General features: G+C 43.8%; 1 protein-coding gene across 5 annotated transcripts in view; it reads right to left on the reverse strand.

Moving 5' to 3' along the window:
* The window catches only part of TTC26 (tetratricopeptide repeat domain 26), a 70,565-nt gene extending 57,390 nt beyond the window's left edge, over window positions 1-13,175 (reverse strand). For 4 of the 5 annotated variants that reach the window (XR_003998411.1, XR_003998410.1, XM_030548008.1 and 1 more), the window contains exons 1-3: window positions 13,038-13,175; window positions 12,781-12,918; window positions 12,105-12,197 (exon numbers count right to left, since the gene is read on the reverse strand). Coding sequence is in view for 3 of the 5 variants with exons in the window: in XM_030548008.1 (XP_030403868.1) it covers window positions 12,105-12,197; window positions 12,781-12,918; window positions 13,038-13,040 (234 nt within the window). In the remaining 2 variants the exon portion in view is untranslated. The remainder of the gene's footprint in view (window positions 1-12,104; window positions 12,198-12,780; window positions 12,919-13,037) is intronic. The other variant, XM_030547997.1, reaches the window with a different exon arrangement.
* Window positions 13,176-20,057: the final 6,882 nt, after the last annotated feature.

The following is a 20,057-nucleotide window of genomic DNA, read 5'->3' on the forward strand; positions in this document are numbered from 1 at the left end:
AGGAGTGACAAGATAATGAAGGTCAGCAGCTAGCTCAATGATTGGTGGTATGAAGAAGGTTTTGGGATGATTGACCATTGGGAGGCATTCACAGAAAGAAGACTTTTGACTGATGGACTTCACTTGAGCAGCTGGGGCATTAACCTTCTGAGATCAATGCTGGCACAATTGATAAGAAGGTCTTAAAATTAGGAGAAAGCTGAAAGAGACTTGTGAAATTTCCATGCCTGGCTTCACTGCACAGGAGGAGGAAAATCAGTTAAATGAAGATACAGTAAGGGATAAAAGAACACCAAAAAGTTAAGAGTATGGACAGCAAGAAGGAAAGTACAAATATTGAGTGCAGTCTGTTAGTGAAAGGACTGTACCTAATTCAGCTAGAAAACTGAGGGAGGTCTGAGGGAAACAACTGACATGGTTGTACAAGAATACAAGGAATCTGAGCAATAAAATGGAGGAACTGGAATTACTGGTGGATGAGGTCAAACTGGATATTATAGGGATTACAGAAACATGGTGGAATAGTAATCATGATCTGAATACACGTATTGAAGAGTGTGTGTTGTTTAGGAAAGACAGAAATAAAGGTAAAGGCGGTGAGTAGCACGATACATCAATGATGCAGTAAACTGTACAGAATTAGGACACAATAGCATAAACAAAATAGAATCTGTTCGGGTCAAAATCACTTTGGGGAAGGATTGTCAAAAAGGTTCTGTTGGGACAGTGGTAGGGATCTGCTAATAGACCCCCCACAATTGGACTAGGATATGGATAGAGATCTCTAATATTACTAGGAAAGATAACTACTACCAGGAACAGTGTCATTATGGGAGGTTAACTTCTTGGATATAGAATGCAGAATAAATACTACTAATACTGGTAGGGCCCAGATATGCCTGGATGTGATAGTTTTCTTCATCTTACAGTAAGTGAATTAACAAGAGATGATGCAATTTTAGACTTGGCCTTGATAAGTGGTGAGGACATTGTAAAAGGGCTGGTCATAGGAAGTAACCTTGGATTGAGTGATCACAGTTGTTTAAGTTAAATGGAAAGATAATCAAAATCAGGTTGTCAACTATGAATTTTTATTTCAAAGGGGAAGACCAGGGAATTAGTTAAATAAGTCAGCTGAACTTCACTGATACTCAAATAATGTGAGGATGCTCATCTGTCTGGTTACTGTGGTGTTGGTTTTTTATAACGTTCATGGTAGAAAACTGAGATTTGCAGAGGTACATTAATCGGAACAGATTCTGGCTATTCTGAAACTGGTCAGCATATTGAGTCCCAAACTCACTAAGTCTCACTTCTCCGAATTCTGCCTTCAGGACATCTGAGCTCTGATTCCTTATAATTTCTAATTTAAAGGCATCTTCATCAATTGAATCAATAATTTTCTTTGCTTCAGCAGGACAAGGTCCAGTGACAGAGATAACAAATAGATCACAAATAAATAAAACAAATCCTTTGGAATTTTAAAATTCTCAAACTGCATTTTAAAACTTTTGGTCAGACAGTTTAGGATTTCTTGAATAGTTTTCATCAACATTTCCTCCTGGGGGAATTCTCCATCACTGCACATGCTCAGAATTCACAACCCCCGCAGATTTCTTTGCTTCCCCTCAGAAAAATTACTTTCTGAAAGGTAAGCAAAGAGAAGCTGCAAAAGCAGTCACGCACTACTCCCTAGCAGTGAAGGTACATCGTTTCAGGCACCTGGAGCAGTCGGTGGAGAGATAAATCACTGGAGGGCTGGGGACACCCCAGCCAGTGGCTCCTACCCTGGAGCCAGGATCAGCTGCTAGTCCCTCCTGGGCTGGAGAGGATGGGACTTCCTCTTCCCCTGCAAGGAGTGGCTGAGGCTATATCAGACCCACCCTCACAAACCTCCCCCAGCTGCAGCAAGCTCATCATCCTCCCATACTTCCTATCCCCATCACTCCTCAGCTGTAGAGGAGGGATCATTATATGCTGCTCCCCCATCCACTCAACCCCTGCACATCCAGACCTCCCATACCCAGACACCTCTGCCAAGCCTCACCTAGTACATCCAGAACCCCCCTATCCCTCCATACCCAAACCCCACCCCACGGAACCTCAACCCCTGCATCTGGAGCCGCCCTGCACCCAGACCCCCTGCCTCCAGACCCCACACCTGCACCCCCACTGAGCTCCCTGCACTCAACCCCTCATGCTGATGCCCCACCCTGAGTCCCCACATCCAGAACCCCACACCACTGACCCACAACTAGCTGGACCCAGACGCCCATCCCACCAAACCCCACTCCCCCACCACCCTGAACACACCCCACCCCGCTGAGAACCCTACACCAGACCTCCCTTCACTGAGCTCCAGCCACCTCAACCTAGAAGCCCCTGCATAGTCCCATTGCCTCTGCACCTGGAGGCAGAGCCATCGCTATTGCCACCCTTACTTCTGCTCTGCTGCTGGTGATGGTGCTGCCTTCAGAGCTTGGTGCCCGGACAGCAGCTGCCACTCTCTGGCCGCCCAGTTCTGAAGGCAGCACTGCTGGCAGGGGCAGCACAGAAGCAAGGGTGACAATATAACACACCATGCCACCCTTACTTTTGTGCTGCTGCTTGCATTGACGCTGCCTTCAGAGCTTGATACCCAGCCAGCAGCTGCCACTCTCCAGCCACCAAGTCAGTGCTTAATTTGTGCTGGGGTTTGCCAGGGCTGAGATCCAGTACCTCTTTCATTACAAATTAAGCACTGTCGGTAAGTTACTTACTAAGGAAGTCATAGGCAAATGATTGGCAGCACATCACAGTGCATGAATTTAATTATAAACATTTTTTTTAAAGTGAGCCGATGGGCCAGATAGGAAGCCTTGGCAGGTCACATCTGGCCAACGGGCTGCCTACTGAGTATCTCTGACTTAAATGTGTAGAAGGTTTTGAATTTCTTTAAATCAATTAGACACAAGCTATCAGCAATTTGCATCCTGTGCTAGTGGAATGGGGGGTGGGGAGAAAAAAAAACTTGTAGAGAAAAGCTCCAGACCCAGTAGGATGAATAATCATCTCAAAAAGGTTATTAAGAGTAAGCAGAGAGCCTACAGGTAATGCAAAAAAACACTGATCAGCAAAAAAGGCTACATCTTGGAGGTTAGAAAATATAGTAATAAAGTGGGAATTGCTAAAAGGCAAGATGGATTAGCTCTTGCCAAGGAAATTAAAATAAATTAGAGGTTTCTTTAAAAGCAGCAAAGAATCTTGTGGCACCTTATAGACTAAAGAGATTTTTTTGTTATATAATTAAAAAGAGGAGGAGGTTGGGCTGCTATGCAGTGTGAATGGAAAGGAGATTAAAGATAAAGATAATCTAGGTATGGTCCAAAGACTAAAACAAATGCTTTGCCTACATTTTCAATATGGATGATAAAAATGGAACACAGGCATAAAGGCAGGACAGCTGATGGAAGAGAGTGTACAGATATGCAAATTACCACAGGTGGAAGAAAAACTTACAGAGCTTAATACACTCAAATCGAGGAGACTGGATAATTTCCAACTCAGAATACTGAAAGAACTGGCATGTGAGATAAGTAGTCTGGTACTAAGGATTTTTAATAAATTTATTTAGGGTAGTTTGTATGACTGGAGAATAGCTAGTAGCATACCTATATTTAAGAAAGGGAAAAAAGTGATCCAGGCTGCTACAGACCTGTTAGTCTAACCTCAATAGTACACACGGCTGTAGAACAAACTGTAAAGGAAAGAATAATTAAATACATGGAGATAAATGGAAGAAGGGGGCTCTAATTTAACATGAGTTTACCAAAGGTAGATCACGCCAGATTAACCAAATTTTCCTTCTTTGAAAAGAAAACTGATTTTTAGATAAGGGAAATGGAGTAGATCTAATATACTTGGACTTCAGTAAAGCTCTGACATGATACTGCATAGGAAATTGTTAGTTAAATTATAAAAGATAGGGATTAGTACAAGCACTGTAAAATGGATAAGAAACTGTCTAAAGGGGAGAAGGCAACAAGTTGTGCTGAAATTATCGGACTGGAGGGCAGTTACTAGTGGAGTTCCTCAAGGACTGCTCTTTGGACCAATCTTATCCAATGCTGGGGCCATGGCACAAAAAGTAGGAGTGTGTTAATAAAATTTGCTAATGATACAAAGTTGGGAGGCACAGTCAATACAGAGGTGGATTGGCATGTTATACAGGAAGATCTAGATGACTTTGAAGACTGGAGCCATAGAAGTGGAATGAAATTCAATAGTACAAAATACAAGGTCACGCACTTAGGGTCTAATAATAGAGGCTCACAAGCTGGGGCCTCATCAGTTGGAACAAAGGTGAGAGAGGAGGTGGGAGACCTGGGTGTGCTGGTAGATCATAGGATGACTACAAGCCACTAATGTGATGTGGCTGTGAAAAAGAAAAACACTAGAACATAAGAACGGCCATACTGGGTCAGACCAAAGGTCCATCAAGCCCAGTATCTTGTCCTCTGAGAGTGGCCAATGGCAGGTGCCCCAAAGGGAATGAACAGACAGGTTATCATCAAATGATCCATGCCCTCTCACCCAATCCCAGCGTCTGGCAAAACTAGGATATATCAGATTATGTCAGTGGCCAGGATGTGGGCACTTGGAGCAGGAGTCACGCCTAGTGCTCAGAGCAGGAATCAATACCCAGGAATTGGAAGCCAGGTGCCCAAGCCTAAGGTCACAGTTGGAGTCAGGAGCCACGTGTACAAGTCCTCGGTCAGAACCAGGTTACCTGGAGTGAGGCAAGGCAGGAGCAGGGCTGGAACAAGGTAGGAGCTATCACAACCACGAGCAAATGCTTTGAGCAGCCGCTGAATTGCTGCTACTGCTGGGCCTAAGATCCAGTCTTCTGACCCTTCCAATCAATCAGGCAGTGTAGCCACTCAGGCAGTCTACTATAGGCCAGCTGCACTCATCAGATTGCCCAGAGACTGGTTCTGCTGCAGGTGCTGCTTCCAGACTAGCTCTGTTGCAGACCCTGATTCCTGACAAGCATAGCACTTCCAGTAGAGAGAGAGAGAGAAGTATTAATGCCATTATACAAGGCACTGATAATACCTCTTTCAGAACATTGTATACAATTCTGGTCACCCCTGCTCAAGAAAGATGAATTCAAACAGGAACAGATGTGTAAAGAACAGTTACCAGGATAATCAGGGGAATGGAGGGCCTATTTTGAGATGAGATTGGAACAGTATGGCTTATTTAGACTAGCAAAAAAGGCTGAGAGAGAAAATGATTGCTCTCTATAAATATATCAGAGGAGTGTACACCAGGGAGGGTGAAGAGATGTTTAAGTTAGATGACAGTGATGGAATAGGCACAAATAGGTATAAACTGGCCATAAGCAAATTCAGGCTGGAAATTAGAAATAGGTTTCTAATAATCAGAGAAGCGAGGTTCTGGAACAACCTCCCAAAAGAACTCCTTCCAGTTTATGTTTCCAAAAGCTCACATTTCAGAGCTTCAGTAAGTCCCCTGCAGGAGTCAGGAAGGGATTTTCCTCAGCCCCCAATCTATTCTGGGTTTATATTTGCTTGCCCACTTTGTCCTTCCTCTGAAGAATGAGAGATGACCACAGATGGAGGATCGCTGGACAGGGTGGGCCAGTGCTCTAAGGCTGGGCTGAGCAGTCTCTCCCTCACTGGCACAGCTGGCAGATTCTTGCTCACATGCTGAGTCTAACTGATCATATGCAGATTTGGGAAGGGATTTTTTCCCCAGGTCAGATTGGCAGGAACCTTGGGAATTCTTCTGCAGCAAAGGATATAGGTCCTTACCAGGACTGTCTAGCTTAATCTCACTTAATCATTTCCCTGCTACTCATACACTGCAGCTCCTATTATTTGCCTGTGCCACATAATAGTTGGGTCTCTTTTGTGCTGTAATACTTTGGTCTACTATCAGTGGTTGGGTTTAGTATGAGAGTGCTGTTGGTGGCCTGTGACATACAAGAGGTTCAACTAGATGATCTAGTGGTCCCTCTGGCCTCAAACTCTATTACCTTTATTTCATATTAGATTCTGATATAGAACGTGTGCTACTGGTCCCTCACTGTCCACATTACAGAATAAATCAATAGAATGAACAACGGGGAACTAGTAACAGTATAAAAGTTAACTGCGGGGCTATGTAATATATTCTGTGTCCCAGATAACAAAGGTAAAAAGGACATCAGCACAAACAACCTTTTTCTAATCTTTTCTGACGCTCTAAAGTTACCTATTCCATGTCTGTCATAAACAGATAGCTAAGGGTTAATGTCTCTTTCACCGGAAGCACCTGACCAGAGGACCAATCAGGAAACCGGATTTTTTCAACTCTGAGTGGAGGGAAGTTTGTGTCTGAGTCTTTGTTTTCTGTCTGCCTGCTTTCTCTGAGCTTTGGAGAAGTAGTTTCTACTGTTAATCTTCTGTTTCTAAGTGTAAGGACAAAGAGATCAGATAGTAAGTTATATGGTTTCTTTTCTTTGGTATTTGCATGAATATAAGTGCTGGAGTGCTTTGATTTGTATTCTTTTTGAATAAGGCTGTTTATTCAATATTCTTTTAAGCAATTGACCCTGTATTTCGTCACCTTAATACAGAGAGACCATTTGTATGTATTTTTCTTTCTTTTTATATAAAGCTTTCTTTTAAGACCTGTTGGAGTTTTTCTTTACTTCAGGGAAATTGAGTCTGTACTCACCAGGGAATTGGTGGGAGGAAGAAATCAGGGGAGATCTGTGTGTGTTGAATTTGCTAGCCTGATTTTGCATTCCCTCTGGGGGAATAGGAAAGTGCTTTTGGTTTCCGGGACTGGGAACGGAGAGGGGGAGTCACTCTGTTTGGATTCACAGAGCTTGTGTCTGTGTATCTCTCCAGGAGCACCTGGAGGGGGGAAGGGAAAAAGGATTATTTCCCTTTGTTGTGAGACTCAAGGGATTTGGGTCTTGGGATCCCCAGGGAAGGTTTTTCAGGGGGACCAGAGTGCCCCAAAACACTCTAATTTTTTGGGTGGTGGCAGCAAGTACCAGGTCCAAGCTGGTAACTAAGCTTGGAGGTTTTCATGCTAACCCCCATATTTTGGACGCTAAGGTCCAAATCTGGGACTAAGGTTATGACAATGTCACACCCTAGCATGCACTCTTCAGGTGACATATCTGCCAAGAAATCCCACTCAGTAATGGAACTCATCTATTGTAGATTTCGGTATATACCTTTTTAAATAACTGTAAATCATAGTTTAGCACAGACTAAAATATGGACATAAAAAGACAGTATCAGGAATTCCATAATAGCAAAAATAAATAAAATAAAATCCACGTTAAGTATTACAACACCACTGTTGGACACGAAGTCCCAATTTAAGATTTTAACGTAATCAGCCACAGTTATGCAAAGGTACTGGATATGTAATACCTCACCTCTAATTTCCTTCTACATTTATGTTCATTCCATATGCTTGAATGTTGCCATGTAAACTGTTTAATTTCATCAGTCATTTGTGTAGTACAAAGCACATTATGCTCAGCGCCTTTAACAGATTTTTTTTTAATTCTTTTTAAAAAACAATATCAAGCAACTCTGTGCCTTGTGAAAGACCGCTGTGAGGACAAAAATCAGTGCAATCTTTAGTTACATCTGGAAACTATCTGCTTGTATGGATGGAGAGATACTCAGATAAAAAAACTGAGACTTTTCTACATGTGCATAAAAAAAATTCCAAGCCACTTTCCATTTTAAGTTAAAAGCTGGTCTGCATGTATATGTATGTGTGTATACACCCAGACCAGCTCCTAATGCCTCTATTAGCAGACAGCGGAAGAGATTAATACAAATACTGGCACTTTTTAAAGGCCTGGATCAACATCACCACCTGGTAGTGAAATAGATTTAGACAGACTGGATTATTTTATTTACTGATGTGTCTGGTCCTCTTTTACTCTTGCATCCAAGAGTGTTCAAAATTTAAAATCTATCCTGGATTTCCTTTTAGTAATGTATGCCCTTACAAAGTATTCAATGCAACAGAATAAACTTAATTTATTATTATTATTTTTTACAGAATGTCTCTCCATCTCCACAAGCAGATATTACCAGATGCAACTAAAGAAAGTTTCAGTACTGCCAACTCATGCCCTTTAGCCTATCCAATTCCAATATTTAAGTTGATGGAAAACGTTGAGGTCTACCAATTCCAAGCATCTCTGGCAACTGTAGAGAAGAGAATTCACTGAGTGAGATATTTTCACCTGCTTCTAACTTCTGTCCCCTGCAAGTTGTTCCAGAATAAGGGTAAAATGAAATATCCTCAAAAATCTTGTAGACATATTCAGGGCTGGTTGGGAAGGGATATTCCATCTCCGGGAAGCTACAGGCCAATCAGCCTCACCTCAATCCCTGGAAAAATCATGGGGAAGGTCCTCAAGAAATCAATTTTGAAGCACTTAGAGGAGAGGAAAGTGACCAAGAACAGTCAGTATGGATTCACCAAGGGCAAGTCATACCTGACTAACCTAACTGCCTTCTACGATGAGATAACTGACACTGTGGATGAGTGGAAAGCAGTGGACATGTTATTCCTTGATTTTAGCAAAGCTTCTGACATGATCTCCCACAGTATTCTTGCCAGCAAGTTAGAGAAATATGGCTGGAAGAATAGACTATAAAGTGGATAGAAAGCTGGACAGATCATCAGGCTCAACGGGTAGCGATCAATGGCTCCATGTCTAGTTCGCAGCCGGTAACAAGCAGAGTTCCCCAAGGGTCGGTCCTGGGGCCGGTTTTGTTCAATATCTTCATTAATGATCTGGAGGATGGCGTGGATTGCACCCTCAGCAAGACTGCAGATGACACTAAAGTGAGAGGAGTGGTAGATACGCTGGAGGGTAGGGATAGGATATAGAGGGACCTAGATAAATTAGAGGATTGGGCCAAAAGAAATCTGATGAGGTTCAAGAAGGACAAGTGGAGAGTCCTGCACTTAGGACAGAAGAATCGCATGCACTACTCCAGACTAGGGACCAAGTGGCTAGGCAGCAGTTCTGCAGACAAGGACCTAGGGGTTACAGTGGACGATAAGCTGGATACGAGTCAACAGTGTGCCCTTGTTGCCAAGAAGGCTAACGGCATTTTGGGCTGTATAAGTAGGAGCACTGCCAGCAGATCGAGTGACGTGATTATTCCCCTCTATTCAGCATTGGTGAGGCCTCATCTGGAGTGCTGTGCCCAGTTTTGGGCTCCACACTACAAGAAGGATGTGGAAAAATTGGAGAGTCCAGAGGAGGGCAAAAAAATCTGATAGGGGGCTGGAGTATATTACTTATGAGGAGCGGCTGAGAGAACTGGGATTGTTAAGTCTGCAGAAGACAAGAATGAGGGGGGATTTGATAGCTACTTTCAACTACCTGAAAGGGGGTTCCAAAGAGGATGGATCTAGTAGGGCCAGCTCTAGGTCTTTTGCCGCCCAAAGAAAAAAAATTTTTGGCTGCCTCCACCCCAGCTCTGGGCTCCCCACGCCCCCCCCCACCCCTCTGCTTCCCCAGCTCTGGGCTCTCCCCCGCCAACCAGCACCCCCTGCCACCCCAGCTCTGGGCCTCCTCGCACCTGCACCCCTCTGCCATCCCAGCCCTGGACTCTCCCCCATCATCCGCACCCCAGCCCTGGGCTCTCCTCCCCCAATACCCCATGCTGCCCCAGCTCTGGGCTCCCCCCTTCTACTCCTCGGGCATACTTGTTTCCCATTCACAGTTCCACCCCGCTCTAACAGTGAGCTCTCCATTCACAGCAAGCTGCAGCATGAGGTTTCAGTTACCATATTCCCTCCCCCTCCCTTTCCTGTTGATAGCAGCCAAGGGAATGCTGGGAAATGTAGTTCTTCCCCTGATCCAGGGCTGGCTCTATAGGCAGGGAGCTAACCAAGGAACTACAGCTCCCAGGGCCCCCTGTTGGTTCTCAGTTCCCAGGCTAGATCCCTGCAGGCTGCCGCTCCTGCAAATGGATTGCTCCAAGCACCTGCTTGCTTTGCTGGTGCCTAGAGCCGCCCCTGGGATCTAGACTGTTCTAAGTGGCAGCAGATGACAGAACAAGGAGTCTCAAGTTGCAGTGGGGGAGGTTTAGGTTGGATATTAGGAAAAGACTTTTTCACTAGGAGGGTGGTGAAGCACTGGCATGGGTTACCTAGGGAGGTGGTGGAATCTCCCTCCTTAGATGTTCTTAAGGTCAGGCTTGACAAAGCTCTGGCTGGGATGATTTAGTTGGGGATTGGTCCTGCTTTGAGCAGGGGGTTGGACTAGATGACCTCCTGAGGTCCCTTCCAACCCTGATATTCTATGATTCCAACTCAAGACTGGAAACCCATTTAACCCTGTACGTGTGAGCAAAAAACTCCACCTATAAGGGGAAAAGTCATCATAGTTTCACAGCATATTCTCTAAAACTATAGATGGATGTTTTTTCCCCTGTGATCCCTAGTTCTATGAATTTACTTTAGTGTTTTTCCCAAGGCTAAAGGGAAGTGTGAAAATGGGAGGGTATAGAAACAAATTAATAGGCTGTGAAGGCTCATTTCAGAATGACACAAGGCAAGATAGTCAACAGAAGCAGACTTAGGTTTTGCTAGATGTCAAGAGAGAGCAATGTGTGGGCACAACTAGTGGTTTGAGCATTGGCCTGCTAAACCCACGGTTCTGAGTTAAATCTTTGAGGAGGCCATTTAGGGAACTGTGGTAAAAATCTGTCTGGGGAGTGATCTTGCTTTGAGCAGGGTATTGGATTAGATGACCTCCTGAGGTCCCTTGCAATCCTGATATTCTATGATTCTATAACAGAGTATGGGCTCAGTGATCCAGGACTGGCAGCAAATTCTATTTTGCAGCAGGAGAGGCAGAAGAGTTGTGGGGAGAAGGCAAAATTCCATAGGGTCACCTTCTTACCCAAATGGAGTACAATAGGCACTATATGATGCAAGCAACTTGATAATCTATAGATTACTTGAATAAACATATTTTCTAATAACTTTGAAAACTCTTTGTGAGGTAAAAGGGAGGTTTTATGGAGTCATCAGAAAATTCATAGAAGAGCAACAAAATCAATTAAGGGGTTAGAGGGACTAAGAAAAAAAGATTTAAAAGAATTAAATATGTACTACCACCACTTGGCTAAATATTGAAGATGGGGATATGACTGTGTTGCCTCTTTTTGACCTGAATGGGTATTCAAAGTTCAGGGCCCTGGGGACGTTCCTGATGGAAGTATTGAAGATGGAATCTCATATTTCCTGTGTACATTCCTTGTAAATAAACAAGATTGCATGAAAGTCCTGCTTTTCCAAATACAGGATTAACCAAAGGCAAAACGAGGAGTTTCTTAGCTTACAATTCCTAGCATCTTTTCAACCAGCATCCCAGAATCTCTCTCTAAGTTTCCCTCAGGGTCTCATTTGGTTATAACTTTTGCTTGGATTTTTCCAGGTAGTCTCTGTCTCTCTCGTCCTACGCATGGGTGCACACACACACAAACACACACACACGGTCTGTCCCCAACCCCCAGCAAAAACAATATTTAGCGCACACATACACCATGCCCATACAGTCCAAACTTGTTCAGTGGGTTCACATAACCCTTTAGTTTTAGATGGGGGTTTGTGGTTAATTTATCCTTACAGTTATGATAACTAAGGAGTGAATTCACGCCCATCAATTTCAACAAGGTTTTAACTCAACCCGTAACAAGGTTCCACCCAGCTCAAACAATAACTTTCCACATATTATTTTCTGAAGGTGTACACACCAAATAGGGAAAAGAATGTTAGAACAACTGTCATGAAATTAAGAAAAGGACAATTTAGGCTTTGGGGCAAAAATTAACTAGGATGCTGGTCCAATAGACTGTTTCAGTGTAGAAACTCCTATTTCCCTAATCCAAACCGCCTTTCTGTATAGTTTGCTCTATTGCTGCTGGATTTATACACAAGTGGCCTGACCCATTTCTTCCGCACCACCAAAAAACATCTCTCCTGCCTGCTGCCACCACTTTAGGACAACATCCTGATTCTCTCCAGCAGGAAGCAGGATTTCTTCATCTTACCTCCAGTGCTCTCTTGTAGTCTCCCAGGTGAAAGGCACAGTATCCAATCCAGAGGTCAGTGTCCTCATCTTGTTCCCCCACATGCCTTTTAAACTTCAAAGATAAAGGGATGCAAAAATGACACCAGCTGTCAAATTTTGTCAGAGTGTCTCATGTGAAACAAATCAATTTATAAAATTAATATTAGGATGATTTCTGCTGGCTTGACAACTCTGGACACTGAAGTCAGACGGTGTGAATATCACATTTTCAAGGACAGGCAGTTTCTAACCAGTCACATAGTTTCTGTACAAATATTGTAAAGCTGTAAAAGTAAAGGAGGGTGAGTGATTATTCAGGCGGGTGCAGGGGGCATATCTAGGGTGTGAGAAAGAACAGAAACGACAAATTAGTTGAAAAAGCTGGAACTTTTTCCAAACCAGGAGCTCTGCTGCAATTGGGAACAGTCTGCCAGAAAGAGTCTCGTCACCCTAGTCACTGGGAGAAGGGTTTGGGCAAGGCCCCGGGGGCTGTGCACTGGGGACCAATCCTGCACTGGCAGGAGAACGGGGGGAATGTGGACCCGGTGACCTGCGGCCCCTCCCACTCGCACCCCCGTTGCCTGGGAGACTGGCGGAGTTAGCCCATTAGCTGCGGAAGCGCAAAGCCTCGTAGGCCGAGCCCCCTTCCCCATTACCTCCAGCAGGGCGATGGCGCCGGTGAAGTCCCTCTGGGCCAGCAGCTCCTCCAGCTGCGGGACTTTCTTGCCTTTCTTCTTCCGTTTGTCGCCCTGCGGCGGGGCGCTCCCCACGGCCGGCTTGGCCCGGGAGAGCATCTGGAGGGGCAGAAAGAAGAGGGGAGACGGGGTGAGAGCGGGGAGGCGCTGGGGGGGCGTCAGACCTCCCCGCTCCTGCGTCCCACAAGCGGCGACCCCCTTCCCGCCCTGTCCCTCACCATCTTGCCCCTGGGCTCCTCGCTGCTCCAATGACTCCGTTACCCCGGTAACGCCACGGGGGGGGGCAGTGGAGACTGAGTAAGTGAGACACCGAATAGGGCCCGGCTGGAACTCACGTCCCAGCTCACAGTTCCGGCCCCGATCCCGTGGCTGGCGCGAAAGAGGAGCCGCTCGATTCTCCGGGGAGAGTTTGAGAAGGGACGTTTCCGGTGCGGCTCGCGCTTATCTCCATAGCAACCCAAGGGGCAGGGTGTGATTTTATCGCCACAGTGTCACAATAATTATTTATTTATTTTGGGTTAATGTCCCGGCTCTGGGGACGAGCGGTTGAGATGAGACTGTGAGTTTTCATGTGTAATATAAACCCGGCCTTCAGGGGTCTGGAGACAAGCTCAAAAACAGGACCCAGGTCCGCTTGAGAGGCTCATCAATGAAGAAAGCGAAGAGAACAGATTTTTGGTGTCTGACTCATGGTTTTTCAGTGCCTGGGGTTGCTCATAGTGTGATTGTGCAGCAGAAAACTTGGGGCCGTGGTACAACACCAGTGCTTTTGTCAGGCGAGAACAAAGTAACGTCCTTTGACAACATGCTGAGAGGCTCTACATAGGATATAACACTAAATAATGAAATCAGAACAGGGAACTACTGATTTTGTCCCCGGGAACAAATGATTCAGTGGTGATGTCATGACATGTATTAGTGTGTGGTATGTGACGTCATCACTGTACTCTTCAGTGCCATCAGTGTTCGCAGACCTTTACAGACAACTCAATACGGTAACTCCTTGCTTAACGTTGTAGGTATGTTCCTGGAAAATGTGACCTTAAGCAAAATGATGTTAAGCAAATCCAATTTCCCCATAAGAATTAATGTACATGGGGGGGGGGTTAGGTTCCAGGGAATTTTTTTTCATCAGACAAAAGACTATATTATATATACAGTATATAAACAAACAATTTAATATTGTATATAATAATGATGATTGTGAAGCTTGGTTGAGGTGGTGAAGTCAGTGGGTGGAAAAGGGTGGGATATTTCCCAGGGAATGCCTTACTGCTAAATAATAAACTAGAACAGCTGAGCCCTCAAGGGTTAACACGTTGTTAATGTAGCCACACACTCTACAAGGCAGCACAAATGGAGGGATGGGAGACAGCATGGCAGACAGAGACACAAACTGTTTATGAGAGAGAGCCCCTTTAAGTACGCTGATCTCCTCTAAGTACATTGCTTTTTTAAAAGCAGCAAAGAATCCTGTGGCACCTTATAGACTAACAGACGTTTTGGAGCATGAGCTTTCGTGGGTGAATACCCACTTCGTCAAATGCATCTGATGAAGTGGCTATTCACCCACAAAAGCTCATGCTCCAAAACGTCTGTTAGTCTATAAGGTGCCACAGGACTCTTTGCTGCTTTTACAGATCCAGACTAACACGGTTACCTCTCTGATAATTGCTTTTTTAAGTAGATCAGCAAGTTGAGACAGCTGCTGCTGCCAGAAAGCTCCCTCCATCCTGAGCCTTGTTGTGTCCCCCCTCTGCTTTATGGAGATGGGCAGAAGCAGGGGGGAGAGGGACACCCTGACAGTCCCCCACCCCCACCCTGCACAACAAGCAGGAGGCTCCTGGGAGGAGCTCCAAGGCAGAGGGCAGGAGCAACTCATGGCAGTGTGGGGAAGGACAGCTGAACTGCCGCCAATTGATAGCCTGCTGGGCGGCTGCCGCACAGGGAACCTAGGGGAGCAGGGAGCTGATGGGAGGCCTGTCAACCCTGGTTCCAAGCCCCCAACACCAGCTCTTTCTGCAAGCAGTGGACAAAGCAGGTGGCAGCCAAACAATGTTATAAGGGAGCATTGTGCAACTTTAAACGAGCATGTTCTCTAATTGATCAGCAGCATAACAAGGAAACAACGTTAACTGGAAGGACTTTAAGTGAGGAGTTACTGTAGGTGAGTTCCTCCTCAAATGGTCCATTAACTTTCCTCCAGTCATAGGGAAGAAAGGAAGCAGGAGAGCAACTGAGGGGGTTGTTAGTGGGTTCATAGAATATCAAGGTTGGAAGGGACCTCAGGAGGTCATCTAGTCCAACCCCCCTGCTCAAAGCAGGACAAATCCCCTGACAGGTTTTTACCCCATTCCCTTAAATAGCCCCCACAAGAATTGAACTCACAAGCCTGGGTTTAGCAGGCCAATGCTCAAACCACTGATCTATCCCCTCCCCCCAAAGGTCATTGAGTCCAGCCCCCTGCCTTCACTAGGCAGGACCGAGTACTGATTTTTGCCCCAGGCCCTGAAGTGGCCCCCTCAAGGATTGAGCTCATAACCCTGGGTTTAGCAGGTCAATACTCAAACCACTGAGCTATCCCAGCAAGTGATATAAATTGTTGTCCTCAAAGGAAACCTGCACAAAACTTTAAAAAGGCAAGTCTGGGAGCTTAAATTCTTAACTTTGCTAGACACTAAAAATCATGGTCCAAATAGACATTAGCTTTATGGCTTATTAAAATGGTGTAAGTGAAGTGTTAATGGGCCACTTCACCTCATACAGTCCCTTGAAATATGTGCTAAACAATCTGTTCCATCTTGTCTTTAGCTGTGACACTCTGAATTAGTTCCCCAGACCTGAAGAAGAGCTCTGCATAAACTCAAAACCTTGTCTCTCCCACCAACAGAATTTGGTCCAATAACAGATACTACCTCACCCACCTTGTACATCTAATATCCTAGGACCAACATGGCTTCTCCAACTCTGCACAAATATGGACATTTTGCAGTTGTTTGTTGCACCAAAGCAGTCAGGGTGTTAACTCATATTATTGACAATCAAAATCCATTGCTTCTGTCATCTATCACATCTCATGACACAGAGCCTGCCTGGAGAGTGAAACTGAATATTCATGGAAACACTAGTGACTTTTAAATGATACAGAAGCAGACCATCTAACTTTCAACCCCTCCCAGAATGGAAGTCACCTGACACAGCCCTGACTAGCCCTGAAAGTACTCCGAACACATGGGCCAGAGAAACAACTTTCAAAGACCAACAGTATGGTATGCCCCAATGGTAGTAGTTATAAAGAAAAGTGGAAAAATATGAATCTGTGTGGATCTTAAAAGACTTAATGAAGCAATTGGGAGAGAAAAATATGTTCTCCCAGCTCTGGATGATTTCCTTCCCAAAATGAAAGGAACTAAAGTGTTCTCCCAAGCTGAATGCCTCAAGCCAACTCTGGCAAATTCCTCTAGCCAAAAAAAGTGCTGAATTGACACATTTATCAAACACTTTGGGAGATTTTACTTTCGAAGATTACCTTTTGGATTACCAGTGCACCTGAAATTTTCCAAAGAAAGATTGCAGAACTGTTAACAAACACAAACAGAGTTGTAGTTTTCATGGACAATGTTTTGATATATGGATCTTCAATGGAAGAACACAACAAAACCTACAATAAAGCCCTCAGCCTAATCAGTCAGACCAGACTGAAGTTAAAGAAAAGTGTGTTTTCCACCTACCCCAAACTGAGCTTTTGGGACAGTCAATAAAGAAAGATGGAATTGGTCTGAGCCTGGAAAGTAAAAGGAATCTGAGAATGAAGTGCCCCCACATATGTACCAGAACTGAGAGCATACTGGGCATGGTATATTACCTTGGTCAATACCTAGAAGACCTTTCTACAGTGACAAAATCACTGCATGAACTGTCCAGTGCATCTTGGCTATGGGGGCTAAATCAAGACATTGTCTCGAACAAACTCACAATGGTCAGTGTAGATGCAAACACCTCTATGGCCTAGGTGGTATACTGTTGCAACAACACAAATCTGTGTGCAAATCAGTTGTGTTTTGCTCTCGCACACTCACAGAAGCAGAAAAGTTATACAGAGTGAATGAAAACAATGGCCTGGCAAGTCTATGGGCATATGAAAACTTTTACAGATATCTGTGTGGATGGGATTAATTTACAGTGATAAAAGACCATAAAACCCTCATCAGTGGAAAAGATTTGGATCAAGCCCTGCGAAGATGTCAACGTCTATTGATAAGGTTAGTGTGATTTAACCCAACTTCTAAATATGTTCCTGAGAAAAATCTGGTAGTAGCAGACATTCTGTCATGGAACCCAGCATCACACTGTGATGTTACCCAGGGTATGATTTGGACTGTTGAATAGCTGAGCCCCTTCAGTTCTCTAGCCAGGGGTGCCCTTTACACTGCTTTGCTATATAAACAGCCAGTCCTGGCCTGCTCACGCAGTCTTCAGCATGTAAATTCACTCCCAGCTAAATACATGAGCACTCTGACCATTCACTCATGAATTACATATAGGGCAATACTCGCAAATTCTTAGTCCAAGCCTTGTTCCATGAAATGTGCATCTTGTGCAGGTCAGCACCCTCCTGAACAGTACAGGTTCATAGAAAGTCCATCATTTCATCAAAGGAAAATGATAATGTGCCAGCCTTGTTATCCCACACACTTTAATTCAAACACTAGTTAAGACAAAACAATAAGATATGTTTAATAACTACAGAAAGATAGATTTTAAGTGATTACAAGTGATGATGCATAAAAGTCAGGATTGGCTACAAAAGAAAATAAAAGAGCAAAATGCAAGTTAAAACCTAATTTAACAAGTGAACTTAAAAGCATTAGATTTTGTCTCACCATATGCAGCAGTAAATTTCACAGACTGGATCCTCTTTTCAGCCTGGAACTCCTCCCTTGCCCCCTTCCCCCTTGCTTAAGAGTCTCTCTGGTATTCACTGATGTCACGAGCAGAGAGATGGGAGGAGGAGAGGTGAATTGGAAGTCACTGTCTCTCATTCTTATATCCCTCTCCCTTCTTTGAGGATTATCCCCAGCTAGGGTGTAGGTGAAAAGCAGTCTCTTGTGGATGTGAGGCTTGAAATATTCCTGTGATGCAATGTAAATTTTGCATTCACACCTTCCTCCTGCTGGAGAATGGTTGCTTAAGCAGTTGATAGTTTTTTTAACACGTCGCAGGGGCCAGTGTGTCTTTGTCTCTGAAAAACTGGTTTATGGGCTTTACCCAGAGTTACAACACATTTCAGTAACAATCATAGAGTAGAGTATCATAACTTCACATACAGTGTTGCTACATATATTTCAATGTTCAGCAGATTATGAATTTTCAAATGTTACCTCACAAGGCATATTCTGTACAAAATTTACCATAGTCTTGTAAAAGTGATGAATGTGATCGTATGACTCTCACACACTCAGCTACTTGTGATCTCAAAGATGATGTAAAGGCATACAGCGATGCACACAGATCAGTGTCAGAAATGAGGCTACAAAAAGCAACCTCAACAGACATGCAACTTCAGTAAATTCTAAATTACATTAGGGTTGGCTGGCTCAACTATAAAGGATACTAAGGAACTGATAAGAGGTTACTCTGTGGTACGTAGACAGTTAAGTAAATTGAAGGGACTCAAGATTAAGACAACTGCATTGTAATTCCAAATGAAATGACAGAAGAAATATTAAACCGCATCCATGAAGGACATCAAGGATTAACTAAATGCCATATATGGGCCAACCAGCCAGTGCAGTGGCTTGACATCAGCAAGGTTATAAACAATAAAGTATCTGCATGTGAACATTGCAGAACTAATAGACCAACACAACACAAAGAACATTAAATCACAACACATCTACCAAACAGACGTTGGAAGAGACTAGCTTCAGATTTATGTGAATACAGAGGATATCATTACCTGGTCGTAATGGACTGTTTTTCCATATATAGAGAGATAATGTACTTGAGAGACATGTCACAAGAAACTGAAGTGCACTTTTGCTCATTTTAGCATTCCAGAACAACAAGGGATGGACAATGGACCACAATTGACTGCAGCAGAATTTAAGTCATTCTGAACAAAACATGATTTTGATCATATTACTAGCAGCCCATATTGCTCAGAAGTGAATGGAGAGGCTGAGAGAGCTGTACAGACAGCCAAGAAAACCCTAGAACAGGAAGATATATTCCTTTTCCACAGGTTGACTGTGTGTTGTGTGAAGCAGTACTTCCTAATGTTTCTTTTAAACTGGCTGCCTATTAATGTCATTGTGTGACCACATAAAAAAAGAACCAGGAAAGGCATAAATAACACTTCCTTATTCACTTTCTCCACACTGTTCATGATTTTATAGACCTCTGTCATATGCCCCATTAGTCGTCTCTTTTCTAAACGGACACATCACAGACTTTTAATCTCTCCTCATATGGAATCTGTTTCATACTCTTAATTTTTTGTTGCCCTTCTCTGTACTTTTTTCAATTCTAATATATCTTTTTTGAGATGGGGCAACCAGAACTGCATGCAGTATTCAAGGTGCGGGGGTACCATGGCTTTATACAGTGGCATGATTATATTTTCTGTCTTATCATCTCTCCCTTTCCTAATGGTTCCTAACATTTTCTTAGTTTTTTTGACTGCCATGGCACACTGAGCAGATGTTTTCAGAGACCTATCCACAATGACCCCAACAACTCTTCCTTGAGGGGTAACAGCTCATTTAAACCCTAATCATGGGACTTTTTGTGCTCCCATGACGTTCCAGTGAAATCATTTAGATCAAGCTCTGTTTGATACCATACATGAAACCATTGATTGAGTGGATATCTCCAAAAGTAGTAGCAAAACATCCAGTGGACAAATATAAACATACACAGATATGAGAGACTTGGACTCTTGTAAACAGTTCATTGCCATCCCTTATAAAATTAAATGAAATGTTGAATAACCTGAAAGATACTTAATTGGAATTATCATCTGCATATCAACAGATATCTGCTGAATTACCAGGGCATTTCTATTTAAGTGCCTACATATGATTTATGCACCTAAATATGAAAATGATGATCAAAGTGACAAAGTTCAGAAAGAAATAATATCATCTGCACCATTTACTCTAATAGAACTACCAAAGGGCTGATGGGGAAATACAGTCTTGGAGATAAGATCAGTTAATGATCAGGCAGTAACTCAG

Source organism: Gopherus evgoodei, chromosome 1 (genome assembly GCF_007399415.2).
Source record: "Gopherus evgoodei ecotype Sinaloan lineage chromosome 1, rGopEvg1_v1.p, whole genome shotgun sequence".
Classification (NCBI taxonomy): Eukaryota; Metazoa; Chordata; order Testudines; family Testudinidae; genus Gopherus; species Gopherus evgoodei.